Here is a 20,552-nt window from a genome sequence, read left to right on the forward strand (position 1 = left end):
AATAGTATTTCTGAACATGTTGCTGTCTAAATAATCACGTGTGTTGTGTGAGGGATCGTTGCATATTATAGCAGTGGTGCTATGCAGCATGGCCATTGTCTTCTGTTTGTTTATCCCGCCAGTTGCTCATATTGGCCTTGCAGCGGCGCGCGAGAGCATGAGTAGACGAGAGGGTCCCCGCGCACGCGCTATTATTGTTTTGACTGAAAATGCCGTCGGTTTCGAAAACGGCGGCGAGCGCTTCTGCTCAAACCGAGAAACCAACCCACTATTCGTAAGTAAAGTAAACATTAAACGGACTAAAATACGTTTCAGCGGAAGGCGATGACTATTCGATACTTGACTGTCGGATTTGCATTTGTGACGCGTGCTGCTTCCTCCCCTCTGTGCGTTTTAAAATGGTGCTTTTGCTTTTGTAAATTCTTCCGAATACACGCGGATCTCACATTAATGTTAATTAAATCAACAATTTCGTATGCTCTAAACATCGCATGGTTTCCCTTACCAAAGCTTTACGTTAACTGTTATGTGTGTCTTTTAAAACTTAAGAAAGTGCTCTTCGCTTGTTTGCTCAAAGCCTGCTTTTGTAAAAGCCCGAGGACATGTACATTGCATTGCAGCAAGACGAGCGAGTCGATACGCTCGCTAGATGTAGCTAGCAGGCTGGTTTGTTAGCTGCATCCGCCTCCTTCCTCGGCCCGTGTTTCTACACTACGTTCTTTTCCCGCCGTACGCTCCGTTGGTATGAATGGAACGTACGTCGAAGATTTTACGTAACTGTGTACGCTAATCGCGGAGTACTTGGCGTGAGCTTCTAATGTTGTTGTATTGGAGAGCCTTGAGAAATAGCTCACAGTGGCTACAGTTGATGCAGTGGATTTTTAAAACATTTAACAATTTAAAACAACACATTCCGTTCCCATTTAGATGTTTATAAACACTTAAAGTGAACATTATATGTTTACAGTTGCTGAAAAGGGTGATTATCGTGTAATCTATCTAACTATTTGGGGAATGGTAACGTTAGCGTATAAGAAACTACGCAGTGTAAACAGCCCCCACAGCTCCAAACTTTGAATGTAACGTAGTCTCACATTGCTGCATATGATTCTGTCAATACTGATTTGTTTATACATCACTCAAGTGTAGTTTTTGTCGCGGAGGTGGTTGATTATAAAGCTTCTGACCATGATTTTTTCCCCCCATTGTAATTCTAGATATTTGAAGGAGTTCAGGACCGAGCAGTGCCCACTGTTTTTGCAGCACAAATGCACACAGCATCGACCCTTTACGTGTTTCCACTGGCATTTTCTAAATCAGCGAAGACGGAGACCCATACGAAGAAGAGAGGGGACTTTTAATTACAGCCCAGATGTCTATTGCACGAAGTATGATGAAACAACAGGAATATGTCCCGATGGAGACGAGTAAGTAACTTCTTTTGTTTTTGTTTTAATAACACTTCAGCTGAAAGGTAATTGTTCGTGTTTTCGCGCCAGTGCACGCAGTCATGTTTATTTTGCACAGGCAGTGTTTGTGTTGCTTGAAACGAAGATTGTTTTAATAATTATAATATATATATCACAAAAAAACGTCTTTAGGAAATGCATGCGTTTTGTAAATCAGATTTTGCCATATTTTGTTTTAGTAATCATGAGCATGCTGTAGTGTTTTTTACTCGTCTTACTGTGTAGCACACGCCCTTTGTAAGGTTAACAGACTGATGCCTTTGTAGATTCACTATAGTGTTTACTTTGTGTAAATATTTTACTCTCTTCTGAGATCTTTCGCTTTCTCCTGTAATCTTTTGCTGTTCACGGTGTTGTGTTACGCACGGTGTGTGTATTTCTCGAGTTTCACTTCCACTATTGCCTGATGACTCGTCTCTGGGTTCCCAGTTTGCCCTGTGTGTAGCAGAAATGTGTATCTTCGGTTTGGAAATGAAGGTCAGAGAGCTGATGGTGGTAGAGTCGTGTTTGTTGCCTTTCTTGTGTATTGTGCTTAGTGAGGCTAAAGACACGCCCCCTGTTCTCTGCCTTCTGATTGGCTCTCCTTTGCACGTACTCTTTTCTGATTGGCTCAATGCTGTTACAACGTTTACGAGCCCTCGCTTAATAAAAACTCGTGTGTTTTCAAAGCAGGATATTCAAACTCAGTCATGCCCAATAATCATGTCCTAGTTTAGTCCAGTTGTATATTTCGTTCTCTGTTAATTCGTTTGACAATCAGTGAAAACACTGTGCTTAAGATAGAAGTTAATGCTTTAATTGATCCCAATACCTGTATGAATATTAACAAAGGTTGTTTAAATATGTGCTGTTCGTTTGTAGTTTAGCTTATGTTAGTTTCTTATTCATTAAATCGTTTTGCTGGAATTGTGCAACAGCAGAGCTCAAAGCCTCTGTGATTGGATCATAATTACTGTAGTGTCCACGTGACATAACTTAGTCTGTTGTTACATGTGGATTCTTTCCAAGTTTTTCCGTAAGATTGCTCAAGCCATAAATAGTGGTATGGCATCTTTGTTTTGGTTTTGGGAATGCTGTAGTATGATGTCATGTGATATTTCAGATATTATCCCGTGACACATCAGGTCAGCATTTTGATTATATATAGATTATAGCTGCAATTAATTTTTAAACTTTTCTTTTTCTTTTACTAATGATTGTACAACACTAATAATTGTATAATTTGTTTTTGTTGATTCACAATATATTAAGCTTATTTTTTTAAATATAATTTTACACCTATTAATTAATAAAGGACCCACAGATATTCTCAGATATTTCGCATCCCATTCATATAGCCATATACTTACATAACAGTGCAGTGGTGTTTACAACTTTTGCATTAAAACATCTATATGAAATTTAAAAACAAAATAATACCAGTTTATTTTAGTTAGACAAAAAGATGTTTGTTTATTTTCTTTACCTACACCTGATCTGAAGGATACTGGATTATTATTTTTGTTTTGTTTAAAAGCGTCTGCTAAATGACTAAATGTAAATGTTTTTATTATGATATAATCCTTAATGGTTTGTCCTGCATCTCTGCCGAGTCTCCCCGACAATATGTGTCACGTAGTTTCAGTATAGGCACACATCACACGTTCATTCATCCAGTAGCAGCCGTCCTGCGATGACATCAGTGCTGTTGCCATAGTTACTGTTGCTAGCTGAACAAGATGCAGTTGCTATATTTGAGAAGAATATTGGGTATGTAGCATTTTCAGTATAAATCTGCTCTCTTCCAGGGAGCTGTTGGGATCATCACAGCCTCATTTTCTGTGTGCCTTAAATCCTTTCTTTAAGAACAGACAGATTTCTTCTTATAAATGCCTGTTTCTCTTAATCTCATCGTTTGCATTATGTTATCCTTTATCAGCATGCATAATTCTTAATGCACTCAGTTTCAATCAAGTTTAAATATACATTTTGAACTTAAAAGTGCAGTTAGCTGAAAATAATGTATTTTGTTATTTAGACTCTTGTGCTGTGCTTACAACTCCAAGCATGCAATAATAATAGTCCATAATTTCATAGAGACATTACTCTCCTTTACACTACATATGCATACTGTCTGCCAATATATCTTGCAAACTAACTTCCAGCCGGAAAGTATTTCACAAGTGTTTGACCGTTTTAAAGTTGTAAAAGCTCAGCATTTGGCGTGACATTGATGCTTGTTGCCATTGATGTCTTTTTTATTTTAGATGCTGTGTTTAACAGTATATTTAAGTGGCCAGAACTGTATTAGTATATTTGTTGATGTATTTTAACATATGTTTGCAAGATTACTTTGTTTGCTCGTTGTTTGTGGGAATAACATATGAAGCAGTATTTATAGTGTATTATGCTAGGAATAAAATTAGTTCCTGGACAGCAATGTTGATAATTTTGTTTTCTGCTTCTTGTATATCACACTCAGTCATATTGTGTTATATTAGAAATATTTGTCTGACAGGTAAGTGCAGCTCTAATTTCCAATACGATTGTTATTTTGTCAAAAACAAAAAGCCACAGTGTGTTTGTGTCCAATGTCTTTTTTTTTTCTGTGGCTTCAGGCAGTGCAGTAAACAGTCAGTGACACAAGCCTCATGCCTCAGTATTTTGAAATAAAGCTTTCCAAAGAGAGCACTCATTGGGAAGGACATTGTTGTTGTTTTACATTTATTTTTAGTTCTTTCCATTACTTTAACTTTGTTGTTTACAGAGAAATACACTGACCTTTACATGTTTTTGAAATATTTAGTCACACCAAAATGTATTCCTTTCATTGAGCATGTTTACTGATGAGCAACACTGGTGCTTTTCTCTTCGCAGTTGCCCTTATTTACACCGGACCACTGGTGACACAGAGCGCAAGTACCATTTACGTTACTACAAGACTGGCACCTGCATCCATGAGACAGATGCTCGTGGACATTGTGTGAAGAACGGCCTCCACTGCGCCTTCGCACATGGACCGCACGACCTTCGGCCACCAGTTTATGACATAAGGTAGTGTTTTTTCCTCTCTCTGTATCTTTAGCCAAGGGACACACATGTATATATCCGTCCCTCCCCATACATGTTAAATTAGTGTGATTAATATAAAATGGTTACATTAACAAACTATTAACTATGAATTTTGCCTCAATAAACTCTTAATTTGCTGCTTTTTAATAGGTTGTAAGGTAGTTGTTAAATTTAGGCATTGAGTAGGATTATGGATATAAAGTATTATGCTAAATATGTGCTTTATAAGCACAAAAATGTAATATTTTAATAATAGTGTATAATATAATAATGTTTTCATTTATCAAGGATGCATTGAGTTTATCAAAAGTTGAAGACATTTATAATGTTACAATGCTTAGATTTTTAGGAACATTTATAATAATATTAAGCATTTTCAACAATAATCAGAAATGTTTCTTGAGCAGCATATCAGCATATTAAAATGATTTCTGAAGGATCATGTGACTGAAGACTGGAGTAATGATGCTGAAAATTTAGCTTTGCATCACAGAAATTAACTTGTATAAAATTGATAACAATTGAAAACAGATATTTTAAATTGTGATAATATTTCACAATATGACTGTTTTTACAGTTGTTGTTGTTGTTTTTTATTGTATTTTTTTTTAATAAATTCTAGGTGTCCATAAAAGACGACTTAAATAAGCAGTCAGAGTGCTTATAAGAGGGGGCTTAACCTCATTTGCAAATATATACCATATTTGTGTTTTACTAACGACATCAGTTACACCTGCATTGACGAGCAGTCTGCACAACAGAGCCGCAAACGGTTTGATTCTGGCCTGGAAATGTGGCTTACCAGAGATTAAATAACAAGAAATATGCCATCTCAGCAGTTGCCTAGCAACTGTTTTTGTGGAAATAGCTGTTACATTGAGAGCGGCCCTTTTTTTTTTTGTTACATCTACCGTTTGGAGTTGGTGTTGGTCCTGTTGAATGGGTGGGCTGACTTGCATAATTCTGTTCACAGAGAGATCCAGGCACAGGAAGCTCTGCAGAACGGCCAGTTGGGATCTGGGGAGGGAATTCCTGACCTGCAGCCGGGTGTGCTGGCCAGCCAGGCCATGATTGAGAAGACCCTGAATGAGGACCCACGCTGGCAAGGTGACACTAAGCCTTCCCATTCTAATGCAAGACCAGTATAAGAGAAATAAAAAGAGGCTGATTAAGACTTCAGTAGTAACTATGGAAGTTTTTTCCTAACATAATTAAAATGAAAATGCTTAAAAAGATCAAATAATAAATCAAAGTCTCAAAACAACTGTTCAAAAAATCAAAAGAAATAAAAAGAGTCTGATAAAGACTTCAGTAGTAACTATGGAAGTTTTTTCCTAACATAATTCAAATGAAAATGCTTAAAAAGATCAAATAATAAATCAAAGTCTCAAAACAACTGTTCAAATGATAAATTAAATGGTCAGAATATTAAATAATAAATCAAACTCTCAAAATGGCTGCACAAATTAAAAATCAAATGCTCAAACCATATTTCATTTCCTCATTCGGATTTGATTTTTAATTTTCATCATCAACCCAGTATAAACCTGTCATAATTGAATATAAAAGTCAATGCTCAAATCATGAATCAGATGCTCAAATTATGAATCAAATGCTCAAACACACATCGCAAATGATAAATCAAATGCTCAAACGGTCATCGCAAATGATAAATCAAATGCTCAAACGGACATCGCAAATGATAAATCAAATGCTCAAACGGACATCGCAAATGATAAATCAAATGCTCAAACACACATCGCAAATGATAAATCAAATGCTCAAACACACATCGCAAATGATAAATCAAATGCTCAAACGGACATCGCAAATGATAAATCAAATGCTCAAACGGACATCGCAAATGATAAATCAAATGCTCAAACGGACATCGCAAATGATAAATCAAATGCTCAAACCTTATATCGCAAACGTTACATCAAAGGATGAATGTCAATCAACCTAGCGTGGGCGGAGCTTTGAGACAGAAGAGATCAAGATCGGATGGTGGAAATGGTTTTTCAAACTATAATTTTACATTTGCGTGTGCTCTCTGAAGATGTATCATTGGGAAGTTATGATGAAAATGTTGTCGAGTCAACGGTGGAATATTTTCTGGAGAGAATGGGGGAAATATCGGCCCTTACAGACACCGAGGTCAACAACGTTGCGATGACAAACCTGCGTGAGGTACTGAGGCAACTGCAGGTGGAAAAAGTAAGAAGAACGCCGTTGCCAGGGAGACCAAATCAAAACATCCCAGCAGAGACCATCGAGACGTATCTGATGAGAGGAATAAAGGCTGTGGAAATCAACTCTTTCATTCATATTTAAGTTGAACAAGCAATGGTTCCGTCTCAAATCTCCGCCCACGCTACTTGATTGACATTCATAATTTGCATTTGATTTATCATTTGCAATGTGCGTTTGAGCATTTGATTTATAATTTGAGCATCTGATTCATGATTTGAGCAATGACTTTTATATTCAATTATGACAGGTTTATACTGGGTTGATGATGAAAATTAAAAATCAAATCCGAATGAGGAAATGAAATATGGTTTGAGCATTTGATTTTTAATTTGTGCAGCCATTTTGAGAGTTTGATTTATTATTTAATATTTTGACCATTTGATTTATCATTTGAACAGTTGTTTTGAGACTTTGATTTATTATTTGATCTTTTTAAGCATTTTCATTTTAATTATGTTAGGGAAAAACTTAATAAGTAAGGGTTACAAACACTACAGTGAGGTCAACTTATCTTCAGTTTCTGTTCCTCTTTTCTGCAGACACCAATTTTGTTTTGGCCAACTATAAAACCGAGCAGTGCACCAAGCCTCCACGTCTATGCAGGCAGGGCTATGCCTGTCCCCACTATCACAACAGTAGAGATAGGAGAAGAAATCCCAGAAAGTTCAAATACAGGTGAGATGGAAACACTTCGGATTTTCTTGCGAATATTCCCAAATAAAGCAGAAGTCGACACACTGTGACAAACACATTTGGGAGTGGAAGTGATGTTATGTGGGAATACTTATTGTTTGAAGGCTTCGGATGCAAAAAATCTCCAAGTCTGTCTGTCTGTCTGAGCCAAACATCAATAGTACTAGATTTGGCCCTATTAATCCGTGCCATTGTACATTCACAGGCCACTACCCCAAGAAGACTATGGATCCAATAGGTTTTCCCACATGTGCGGTGTAAACCAGTTCTGTATTATTGTCTTTTTCAGCTGTAAAACCAGCAAATGGCATTCTTTTATGTATTGAACTTATACAGAAGCCAGAATTATCATTAAGAAGACATAAACTTGGCTTAACGAAACGTAATATAATCAATTTGTAGTAAAGAGGATAAAAACAAAGTTTACATGTGTCCACAGATTATTGGCAATAGGACACTCTCAAAACATGTGAAGAAAAGTACCTGCTGACGGAGTATTAACAGATATGGCAGTTGTAATTTGGTTGCAGTTTCATTTTGAATCTTTTGTAAGGAGTTATATATGCTCTATGAATAACTTTGAAATGTGTAAGATGATGAGCATCACTATTTTATTTTAAGCATAAAACTCAATCCCTGCTGTTGAATGTGTCGGCAGGTCGACGCCCTGCCCGAGTGTAAAGCATGGCGATGAATGGGGCGAGCCCTCCAAGTGTGAGAGTGGGGACAGCTGCCAGTACTGCCACTCTCGCACCGAACAACAGTTCCACCCAGAGGTGAGATGACACACCTTTACAACACTGAACTTGTGTGATTTATTTATTTATTTGATTTACTTAATTTTCATCATCTGTCCAACTTCTGTCTTTGTTTCAAGATTTACAAATCAACAAAATGCAACGACATGAGGCAAACTGGATACTGTCCAAGGGGTCCATTCTGTGCTTTTGCACATGTGGAAAGTAAGCATGTTTATAATGATGATTGATTGCGTTGTGTTGAAGTTAGATACCTGCAGTGCGGTGATTTCATTATGGCTAAAATGAAACCCTAATCACGATATGGCAATTTATCATGGCAACAGCTCATAATCTGATGTTTTACTTGTCTGGCAGCGGCTTGATTCACAGTAAATGCTGCTCAACACAATCTCATCTCTTCATCTGCTCTTGCTTTTGGAAACGCAACATGACACGCCACCCATCTTGCTAAACTTTTAATGAGAAGCTCTTATAAACTGGATGTTATCAACAAAAGAGAAGCTCCCTGTGGTTTTCTGCAAAAATAAAACCTTGGTGGTTTAACTTTTAAAAAAGTGACAAAATGAAGACAATTTAATGGTAATGAAATTTAGCAGTTTTGCAATCGTACCGAAAATAAAATAATTAGTAGGGATGCACCGATATGAATATTTTGGCCGTGTCTGATAACAATAATTCTTTATATTTGATAGCCGATAACCAACATATTGGCCGATAAATTCAAAGTTTTACATAATTTAAAAGGGCATGGTCACAAGAGGTCTCACCATTAAAAGCCATGTCCTGCAACATAAATCAAACATATACACAAACCCTAACCCTAATTTTTTTAATTAATTTTACACTCCTATGACCAACTTTCTTTATCAAAAAAAATAAAAAAAATAAATTGGTTAAATAATGCAAACAAGTAATTGTATGACATTTAAATTAAATTAAATGTATGCATTTAGCAGACGCTTTTATCCAAAGCGACTTACAGTGCATTCAGGCTATCAATTTTTACCTATCATGTGTTCCCAGGGAATCGAACCCCCAACCTTGCGCTTGATAGTGCAATGCAGGAACACTTTGACATATGAATTATTTTTGAACCTAAATGCATGTGCCATGGATAAATAAAACGGCATAGCCTCTGCATGGACAATAATACAATTATTTTAATTAAACCATATTGTATAATAATAGTTACAAATGCAAACCTGGAGTTCATTTTTTTAAAGTCTCCTTTAAATATCAAATAGCCATTTCATTCCCCTCATCAAATCATGCAGCCCAAAGTTCATGTCTCTAATGACTATTTATGTGTGTGTGTGTGTGTGTGTGTGTGTGTGTGTGTGTGTGTGTGTGTGTGTGTGTGTGTGTGTGTGTGTGTGTGTGTGTGTGTGTGTGTGTATGAAGGAATTCCTTCCACAGAGGAGACCATGAGCACGTTGCTCACAGCAATGCAGTCGGGTTCTCAGTCCAAGCTGGGCTCTCCACAGTATCCAGAGTGTCCAGTCAGCGAGTGGAGCAGCATCACCAGCAGCGACAGTAACAACGGCCAGACAGGAAGCGTATGTTTGCATTCACCTTCTCACACATGTCCATCATCTGTCTTACATCTGGGATAGAGAAATGTCCTTAATTTAGAAAGGCAGTTGATTGTTCGGTGTTCAGAGCTACCGGTTTTCTCTTCATTTCTGCATTTTTTCATTTTATTGACTTTGGTTGGCTTTGCACTCTTTTCTGTTTATTGCAGTCTGTGTTGAAAAGGGAACTCAACTAACTCAAATTTAAATCAGGCCTTTATACTCAAATCCTTATTTAGTGACATTGGACCAAAAATGAGCCTCGACTGAGCCATTTTTTCTCTGTTATTGTGAGCTAAATCCTCTCACGTTCAGATCTACCTAATCAGGAAAGAAAAGTCACCTATTTGGCTCCAAAACCACACTTTTTTTAAGCTGATTTGTGCTTTTCGTCTTCAGGTATCATGCACTAATAGTCCAACTGTAACACCAGGCTCAGGGAGCAACAGTTCTTTGTCCCCAATTGGACCCATCAGCAGGCCAAAATGCTTAACTATTGGTAGCTTTTGTTCAGAGTCCACCACGTCCAGTGTTTCCTCTCTGACGTCTAACTATCCCAAAGCTCCAGGTTTTGAACGAGAGGATCAGGTACACATGGTCGTTTTCTCTAGCCCTTATTAAAGGGACCTCCTGCAGGACTGCAGGCATGACACACACTGCAAGCTTTCACTTTGATTTCCTTGCCTTTGGGTCATTTCATGTGTTCTCACCACTTTTCGCTAGTTTTTTTTGTAAATTCTTTTGTGGTTTGTTGCCAAAATGAAAGTTACTTTTGTCTTAAGTTGTCGTCAGTACTCAGTTGTTGTTGTTGTTGAAAAGCTTCACTTCAGTCTTTGAGATTGAGGGTGTGGCAACATTGTTTGCTTCCAAATGCAACTCTTTTTATTTATCATTTGTGTGCTAAGTTCTGAAATCATTTTAATCTTGAAGTGATCAGAGAACAACACCCAGAGGCCACAAGACCACATTGTGGTAATCAGAAAATATCTGATTAATATCAGATAATATAAAATGCCCTTTCTGAACGGGTAGCAATTCCCAATATAATAGCAGCCCTAGTTGACTTAACAACATCAGGTTACATGACAGGATGTATTATCTGATTTCAGGCAAAGAACCAGAAGAGCCTGTCTGGGGAAAATAATCAAAAGTTAATGGACCAAGACAAACAGGTAAAGCAACCTAGTCCTCACATTCACACATTGTACATCCTTTTACAACAAATAAGGACTGTATATAAGACCTAAAGTGATCGGAGCATTGGATCATTGGTTACATTCCATGTTTTCATCCTCATTTCCAAGAAATCAAGAAAATAACATTACATAAAAAAATATATATTAACAGTGCCATAAAATATGTATTTGCAGATGTTTTTGAATTAACATTGTTCAAAGTAGTATTGTTATTATATATATATAACTTTTTTTTTTTCTTTTCTTTTTTGATGATGATGATTTTTTTTTTTTTTGATGATGATGATTATTATTATTATTATTATTACTGCTACACAGTGCTGTAATATTTGGAAAACATTTTTCATTTATGCCTAAAGTTTTTCAAAACATGAACAGTTGCTTTCTAAGATCTTATCACTTGAGTTTTAACCTAGATTTGTAAAAGTTTCCTCCTCTTTCTTATTGTGGATCTTATTATTTGACATTGACTCGTGTCCCATTGCTTCCTTTCACAGGCTCATGGCAATGTGTTCTCAGTAGTGAACCCACTGGCGTCCAGCATAACATCAAGCATCACGTCCAGTTTGGCCTCCAGTATCGGATCTGACAGTTCGTCACCCACCACTTTATCAACCATGAATGCAAAAGCCACGCCTTTCTATCCAGGCAGCAATACTGTGGAGTCAGTAATAGGTAAGTTCTGCAGCACTTTCATCTTCGAGCCAAGAGTAAAAGTACATGAGACAGACTCAGCCCAGATAATGCAGTGCAGTTAAATGCAAATGCATAAATGGATATGAATTGTATGCTGCAGGATGAATAACTGAATTATCAAGCCTTGTAATCACTGCAAGATTAACAAGGCATCAAGTCAGATGAAGAGCTTTATTATCAAGTATGTTTACACACACAAGGAATTTGTCTTGACGGCAGGAGCTTCCAGTGCAGAAGAAAGTACATAATGCAAACATTAAAAAAAATAATAATACACTATATACAGAAGTAGAAGTATAGAATTTTTTTCTTTTTATTTTTGAATGTAGCTTTATGTAATATTGTCTATTTAAGTAGTTTGTGTTTTAGATCCACTTTGCAAAGATACTAAATCGCAGACTACTTTTCTCGCTCTTAGGATCTGCACTTGACCTGAATTTTAGCGACATCAATGTTGCCTCGCTTGACAAAGAGCTAGAGGACCAAGACAACAATGGTCTCGGTTTAACAAGTAAGAATGGTTGTAGCTGCTGATTTCACAGTGTGTTGTCTTGTATAAGGTATAGGATGCATTGCATTTAATTTTGAAACTGTTTTTTCCCCTGTAGGACAGAGGTTATTAGGAGGCTCTGCTCCTGTCAATATTCCTGGCTCTCTGGCTCGGTCTTCCTCTCTGCATTCTTCGTCATCTCTCTCTGCCTCCCCGCTCAGCTCACTGTCTCAATCTCTGTCCCAGTCTCTCCTCACTGGAATGGCCTCCCAGCAGAGCCAGCCACAGGCACCACCTGTTAAAACCGAGCACGGCCTTCTAGGAACAACCACGTCTATGCAGAACTCCTTAGGTGGGAATTATTTTCCCAAACTTCACATCACGATTGAAGTCTTGTGAATATTTGAGTTGATATAAGGATGTTTGGTCTTAGGTCTGAATGGCGGAACAGGGGGAATATGGGACTTTATGAGTGGCAGCTTCTCTCCCAGTCCGTCTCCAGTGTTCAGCAGCCTTACTTCCAGCACGGTTGGCTCCAGCAGTGCAGACATCAGCCGGCTCCTCCGAGAACTGGAGGAAGCCAAGCGCAAGATAAAGCAATGGGAGGAGGCCTGGCACCAAGTCAAGCAGGTCAGATGTGCTGGCTTGCTTTTACGGGTCTTATGAGATGAGTAATGCTTAAGACAGAGACTGACACTGCTTTACCTTGCTTATTGAAGCTGTTCTCTTACAGGGACACTTCAAGCCATGGAGCACTGTGGTAATGATGTGTTTTTGTAGGCATCACCCTGCTTCCCTCAACAAAAAGCTAAGCTAGCATTTTTCCATTGGCTGTTGGATTATTGTGGAAATTAAGATTTGTGGCAAGCAGAAGTTTATGATTATTACACATTCTACATCATGATAATCTTCGCGAATGAACACAACTTCTATTAATTTTGGAGCCTAAAAGGCTAAACGTTGACTATAAATGAAATATACTACGGTTGGATGACTTCAACATTACTTCCACTTTGCCAAGTTTCTGAGTCATTTTCTCTGAAAGTTTGAGTTCGAATAGGTTGCAAGGGTGTGATTATAAACGCAGTGAGGCTGTGAAAGTGCACTAGTAAATAAAGGAGTTTACCTATTTGGTGTGATGACATTTAATGTCCCAGATTACTCTGTTGTCCCATTTAGCCAACTTTACTCACCCCCATGTCATCCAAAATGTTTGTGTCTTTCTTTCTTCATTTCTTTGGTCGAAAAGAAATTGAGGTTTTTGAGGAAAACATTTTAGCATGTAGTGGACCGGGGATCAATGTGGCCAAATTGCAGTTTCAATGCAGCTTCAAAGAGCCCTACATGTTCCAAGCCAAGGAATGAGGGTCTTATTTGGCTAAACGATTGGTAGTTATATTCAAATAATAACCATAATGCTTGTCTTGCACTAGCACCTCTTCCACAACTTCACACATTACATAATCGCGTTAAACCGACCCAGTGTTTACAAAGCGAACAACCAAAGAAAGTCAGACGCCTTTACAAAAAAAGTTAAAACCATGATGTCAGGCAATTTTGAAGTTAAAGGAGAAAATGAGGCTGAGTTTTTGGCCTACGCTACCTTTTTGAACCAAATTACACAGACGAAAAACGTAAACACACGTGATATTTCCAACATGATTATGTAATGCATGAGATTCTGGACACAGAGCTAGTGGAAGATGAGCATTTCTTCCACTTATCACTTGAGTTTTAACCTAGATTTGTAAAAGTTTCACTAGATAAGACCCTTATTCCTCTTCTGGGAGCCCTTTAAAGCTGAAACTTCAGTTTGGTCCTTCACCCCATTGGCTCCCATTGAAGTCCACTATATGGAGAAAAATCCTGGAATGTTTTTCTCAGAAACCTTAATTTCTTTTTGACTGAAGAAACAAAGATATGTACATATTGGATGACATGGGGGTGAAATTTTAATTTCAGTTGTGAACTAATCCTTTGAAGACAAGCAAAAGCTTAAAAAAAATAACTTTGGGAAGAAGGAACTGGAAGTGCAAAAATGCAAACTCATTTCCAGGTTTTGGCCTACAAACATAGATCATCCCTGCAGCACTCTATTGTTCTTTGAAACCAGAAGGTGTCAGTTTAGTTATTATCACAAGATGAAACGTCTTATTAAAATGCATCTCTCACAGGCCTGCGAAGCGTGGCAGAAAGATGCTCACGAAGCGAAGGAGCAAGCTAAATCGGCAGAGGCGGAGCGGCAGCTGGCGGAGCAGAAGCGGGAGGACACCGAGTGCAAGCTGAAGGAACTGCAGGGAGACTTTGACGTTTTGTGTCGCTCCCCCAACACGCCCCTCCTGCGCAGCTATGGCAAGCTGGACCAGCTCCCCCTGCCAAAGCTCCGCTCCATCCAGAGCCAGCTGCGCTCTGACCTAGACCTCATTGACGGGGTAAGAAGGACCAGGTCCCAACACACATACGTCACCATGTCACATTTACACACACTCTAAAGTAGACCATCGCACTCTTCTCGTCATGAAAGGGGAAGAGTAGGCAACGAGGTTTAACATCCACACGAGTCAGTCAGTCTTGCATGACGCACTCCATTGAATCTGTCAAAGTGTGACTGATGTTAACTCTTCTTTTTCTCAACACAGGTAATATATCAGCTTCAGTCAAAGAAATGTATAGTTTGCCAAAAGCATGATCGTTCCATTGTCCTGCAGCCTTGCCAACATTATGTTCTTTGTCAGAACTGTGCGTCCGGTAAAATGGAATGTCCTTACTGTAAGATGAAAATATTGAAGTGGTGATGTACAGCTATCCAAGGTACTATTTAATGATTTAGCCCTTTGAAGAACTACTAATACATATAATAATAATTATTATTATTATGCTTACAATTTCTAAATAGCATTTTTCTGTGTTTCAGTATTTCATATAGTGATTCAATTGATTAGTTTTATTAGAATCTAATAAGTGGTGTTTGACTGATACAAATCAAGTACTTAAATGCAATACCTGTTTTGTACAAGCTAGATTATCCATTTTCTTAAAGCATTAAAAAAAATTCCCCTTGGTTTTTGTTTTTGGCATTTGGTTGGCCCTGATTTGACTGTTAGCAACAAAATCATTGGCCTGACGCAATTATTGCTACTAGCTGTGTGAAGAGGATTAATTTCTTGTTAAAAGCACTTTGTTGACTTAGAAATTTGTCTGAGGATATTTTTTTTTCTTTTAGAAAATTTGCTTTAAGCTGCTTTGAAGGTTTTTCTTTTTCTTTTCTTAGATTCACATCTTTTCCCAAATACGCTAACGTATGAAGCTTTTGTGTGTACTGTGAAAAACATAATAGAATATTTCATTTTTCTTATTGTTAAATCATGGTATAGTGTATATATATTGTTAGTTTTCATATAAAATAGTACTAAATAGTAGTTGTTATTACTTTCATTGTTACTTAAATTTTTCAATCAAATAAGTGCAAACTTTGAATGCGTTTTAGGCATAACCAGCAGCTGTAATATCAGTAAGGCACATACTGTATGCTAAGGCATTTAGTAAATGGATTTTTCCGTCTTATAATGACTATTTAGATATACATTATGTACCGTAGTTGTTAGAGGAGCACATGTGTTCTGAAGTCCTCAGCGACACAGGATTTTTTATTTATTTTTTATTTTTTCAGATATGTTAGAACATATATCCGATTCCTGGCCACTCCCTCTTAAGTGCCTTGCCTTAAAAACAGTTGAAGCATCTGTGAAGAGTTTAGGATTGTAGTAGAAAACCCATAGCTTCTACAAAGTATGTATTTTTTCAGTAGTACCGTATTATCGGAGCATTTAGCGGCCCAATTCAGTACTAAAGTATTTCCGAGAGACTTCACCCTGGTCGGTGCCTGAGCTCTGAGGTTCAGCTGAAGAATCGATCTTTTCCTTCATTAACGATGGTGCTTTTTGGGTGCAGCTTCATTATCCTTAGAAATGTTGAATCATCCTTGATTTAAATGTGTAGGGATATTCAAATCAGGAAATGCGTGTGTTTCTTTGATTGCAAAAACTAAACTGGCTTAGTACATTTCTGTTTATTGAAATGTGTAGAATTGTAGTGCTCTGTAGTGTTTACAGACCGAAATCATTGGTGTTTTTCGTATCCAAATTCGACAGTGTAATGTGCTTAGGTAATCTAATTGATATGACCTGCTACTGTGTTATCTAAAACTTTTTCTTTTTTTTTTTTCTTGTTCCTTTCGTATTTACAGCAATGAGTTTGTGCGGTAAATTGTCAGGTACGCAAAGGTGCAAGTTCTTTTTGTCTTTCGAAATCGGGATAAACCGTTTATTTTAAAAGGGATGGTTATTGAGGATCTAATTGTCCAGACCCTTGTATTTTCTTTCATCTTCACGAGGCGAAGACAGTGTGTGGGTGTGTGTGTGTATATATATTTGATTTCTCTCTGCTATCTTTCTTGCGTTCGTATCTTAATCCACGAGGTCTGTATGTAGCTGATGTTCTTGACTGATTTGTCACTGCATGTGTCAGTGTGTAACTTTTGTTAACCAGCTGAAACTCTGAATCACACTGCCAAATGTGTTTGTGTTGAGCAGACGTATCCAGATGTTGGTCAGGCATCACAGTCGAGTATTCGGAAATATTTTTGCGCAATGCTTCAAACGCATTGACTTTTGTGCTCCTCTTTTCTAGTCCGATCAGCAAAGATGTGTTCTTTTCCGTACGATTGGCGACATAGATAGGTTGAAATGGATCAAAGCAGCTCGGGAATATTGCACTCGAGTGTTCAAGACTTTATTGAGGGATTGGTTCCATCGTTTGGTTATTTGACCATAACGTAGGGTTTTGTTGAACTATAAAATTGGGATTTCACATGACATTTATTTGTGTGGTCAAATCAAATGTGGACTTTACTCAAATGAACCAAAGTGGTATTGTAGTTCATACTTGTTTCAAAGTTCAACTGAAGTGGTGTACAATTACTATGTCAGTTTTTCAATGTTTCATTTGACAGGAAAACTATGCCAACTGCTTTTGCTGACGATATTTATGGACTGAATACCCATTCTTGTAGTTTCTACCAAAGACTTCACTATTCTTTGTTCTCTCTTCGATGTTATAACTGCATTTTCATTTTAACATTCTGAGGAAATAGTTAGGAATATGACCAAATCTAGTACCTTATTTACATATGTGCATTAAAAAAAAAAAAAAAAAAAAGAATCCTAATGAATCACAATTCTTTATCAGCTGAATATAAAGATTGTGTTCTTTTTTCTTCAATTTCTCAGTGAAAACTATAACATAGTATTGAACTGAAGGAATGTCATAGTAATGAATGAATATTTGTGTTAATATTCCTAAGTGGCCATATGGATTAGTGCTTATTTGAAGTATATATTATTTCTTTTTATACTACTAGTACTTGTTCGTAAAATTCTGAAATCAGTTTTGAAACATTAGTTGTTGTGCACTACTTGTATGCTGTCAGGAATTTAAAAGAGTACTCTGCCCGTAAGGTGCTTTCTTTAGTTTCCATTTGACTGGTGTTTGTTTTTCTGTCTGTTTAGTTGGGATCTGAAGAATTTAGATATGAAATAAGAAATCTTCTAACTTTTTGTTTTGTTTTTTTGAACCTTGAAGTCTATTATTGTATTGTCAGATGTTGTCTACCATGGCTGTGTAGAACATATTTGATTGTGATGTAAAATGGGTCCCTTGTTCATGTTAGTTGAAATGGCTGAGACAGACAATGGGTTACCTTTCTGAAAATTGTTCAAGTATCTACATTCCCTAGCCTTAAACCTCACTTTTTGGCCTAGTTACGTTTGCTTGTTGTAGTCATAAATAAACTCTTTTTTTACAAAAGGATTAAAAAAGAAATACAGTCCTGCACTTAAATGTCTGATTAACAATCAGTCATTCTGCTTGATAATGTTAAGTCTTGTAAGGATCAACTCTCTTCGGAACAAATTTGTGCCTTTAGTAATAACACATTGAAATTATTTTTGACTGAACAAATTTCAGTTTAGGAAATGAGCCGAATATTAGTGCCTTGAGATGTTTTAATCTGTATTTCTCAATGCACAAGAGGCCCATCTCAAACTTTATACAGACCGGTGTATTAAAATAATAATATTGACAAAAAAAACCTACTCTGCCATGCCTTTGACCATTTCAGTTTGAGTAAAAAGTGATTATAATTCTGATAAACAAACATGTATTGGTGTTGAAAAGTCGGCATGATGATTGATGCATGTATACACAGTGTCAGAGTAACAGTTAAGGTGTTTTGCAATTGTATACTTTACCAAGGGTGTGTTTGAAGCAGCGGCTCATCTGAACGGTTCATGACGTATGACAGAATTAGAGTGGAATTGATGTAAAACCATTTCGAGTTTGAGCTTCCAACTGAATATCTGTGTTAATGGTTTGCTGAACAGTGATTTTCTGTACCAAAGGGCAGATAGTAATTATTTAGTTACGTAAATCTAAACCACAGCATGATCTTACACACAAAAAGACCCCTGTCTGCATCAGCCATTTTAATACCAACTGTAACCTTTAACAGAAATGACCATTTAATGTTGATGTGAGACCAGGCATCTGTAATTCAAGAAGCACCAAGGACTCTTTTGTTTAGCAATGTGGAAATTAATGTATTGGAAATTATAATGCTCTGCAGTGGAAATAATCATTGCTTTCTTTTTGCATTCTTGTGCATTTTTCTTTAAATCATTTGTTTGTTTTTCTCATTTTGTTCAGTAGTGTGATTTATTGAACCTAAGGATTTATGCAATCTTGTATATACATATTACATATGAAACTGGTTAAATTTAGTAAACTAGCAAGGAGGAAAATGCCTATTACAATAGTACACTTTTGTAAGAGGCTAAAAAAATAAATAAAACGATTTTTGGAACTATTGTTCCATATAATTCATGTTACGGTTAATCGAACATTAAATCCCTGAATATTGAATGTACCATTCAAATTACATATAAAATGGGTCACTGAAATAAAAGACCAATTCATCTATAATGATGTAGCACTAGTTTTGTGAATTGCGATACATTACGAATAAATTTATACGTTAAACACGATTGCAGTTTTCAAGTTTGTGTATTTATCCAATGTAACAATTTGATGGAAATATGAGATGTATTTTTCTCAGGGTTTTACAGGAGAACTGTAAGAATAGAGAGAGATGTCCAATTTTCAAAGGAAACTGCAAATCACAGATTTATTAGCTCAGAAGTCAAAATGAGGAAATAATTTATATTGCAAGGAAGAAACATATCCCTTATTTTGGTACAGTATGCATCAATATATAGAACGGCTTATATTCTAATTAGTGTTGAAATACTATACAATTTGCTGTCAGTATAATACTTTGTGTATGTGTTGTCAACACAAGACCTTAAACCATTTTACTGGGAGTTCTGTTTAAGTTATGGAGGCTTCTTTATGGAAAAGTTGTACGTTTTGATGGCCAGAGAGGTTTTCATCGCTAGAATTACTTAAGATGGTATTATTTATAATGCATAATCTTTCTCTTGTAGTGTATCATTTTAAAATTGTTAACACTTGTCTACACTACAGCAGTTATGCAATGGTTTACAGAATTCATGGAATTATTTTTGTCATCTTGGGAATTAAATAATTTTTGATCTTTAACCTGCCTCGAGTGTTTTGTCGTCTTCTTTTCCTCCCTTCCCTACTTATGAACCATCAATACAGAGTAGATCAAGAACAGTTTGTCTTTTTGGTTAGAATCAATATGGCTGTTCTTGAGTTAAAATGCTACTTAAGTGTTTATGGGCACTAGTAATATTAAGACAGTCTTTTCATTTCAGTGTGAAAACGTGCCAGTAATGTCTGTAATCAAACTGATGTGAAAATATAAAAAGTTAACTATTTAGCACCAGGTGGAATAGCTCCTGGTTATGGTGGTGCCTTGCGGGGTTTACTGTCAGAGATTATCAAAAAGGTATCAGCAATTTCACAGCCTGCAGATACAGAAAAGTAAAGTACACAAAGATTATTTATTGGCATTGATGGTTCATGGAAACTTTTTATCACACAAAAGTAAAATGTTCTTCACACTAAGAACTGGTTCTTTGGGTTCTTTAGGGAACCAAAAATGGTTCTAGGGCATCACAGCATGAAACACCATTTTGCAACCAATAATATTTTTTGAGAGTGTTACATAAATGTTATTGTAGACTCACCTTTCTTTCAGAGTTTGGGTAAAAAAAACGTTTTATTGTAACTCTCTTTAGGTCCGGTCTCTCCCTGCAAATGCTGCAGAAGAAGACAAACAGATTGGAGTTACATATGCTTTGTACTACAGACTGCTGTGACCTTTTACTTCT

General features: G+C 36.8%; 1 protein-coding gene across 2 annotated transcripts; it reads left to right on the forward strand.

The window, feature by feature from the left end:
• The first annotated feature begins 70 nt into the window (after nucleotides 1-70).
• Nucleotides 71-16,515, forward strand: LOC132150080 (putative E3 ubiquitin-protein ligase UNKL). 2 transcript variants are annotated; one of them, XM_059559217.1, is made up of 16 exons: nucleotides 71-274; nucleotides 1,218-1,427; nucleotides 4,326-4,502; nucleotides 5,494-5,627; nucleotides 7,313-7,448; nucleotides 8,125-8,242; nucleotides 8,344-8,428; nucleotides 9,629-9,783; nucleotides 10,198-10,386; nucleotides 10,908-10,970; nucleotides 11,492-11,669; nucleotides 12,109-12,201; nucleotides 12,299-12,532; nucleotides 12,614-12,810; nucleotides 14,355-14,612; nucleotides 14,820-16,515. In XM_059559217.1, exons 1-16 carry the CDS (start codon nucleotides 210-212, stop codon nucleotides 14,973-14,975), a joined length of 2,448 nt encoding a protein of 815 aa, XP_059415200.1. In that variant the 5' UTR covers nucleotides 71-209; the 3' UTR covers nucleotides 14,976-16,515. The 2 variants fall into 2 exon arrangements, with proteins under 2 accessions (XP_059415200.1, XP_059415201.1); XM_059559218.1 differs by lacking the exon at nucleotides 10,198-10,386 and having other exon boundaries at nucleotides 81-274.
• The last annotated feature ends 4,037 nt before the right edge of the window (nucleotides 16,516-20,552 follow it).

This window comes from Carassius carassius, chromosome 1, assembly GCF_963082965.1.
Source record: "Carassius carassius chromosome 1, fCarCar2.1, whole genome shotgun sequence".
Lineage (NCBI taxonomy): Eukaryota > Metazoa > Chordata > Actinopteri > Cypriniformes > Cyprinidae > Carassius > Carassius carassius.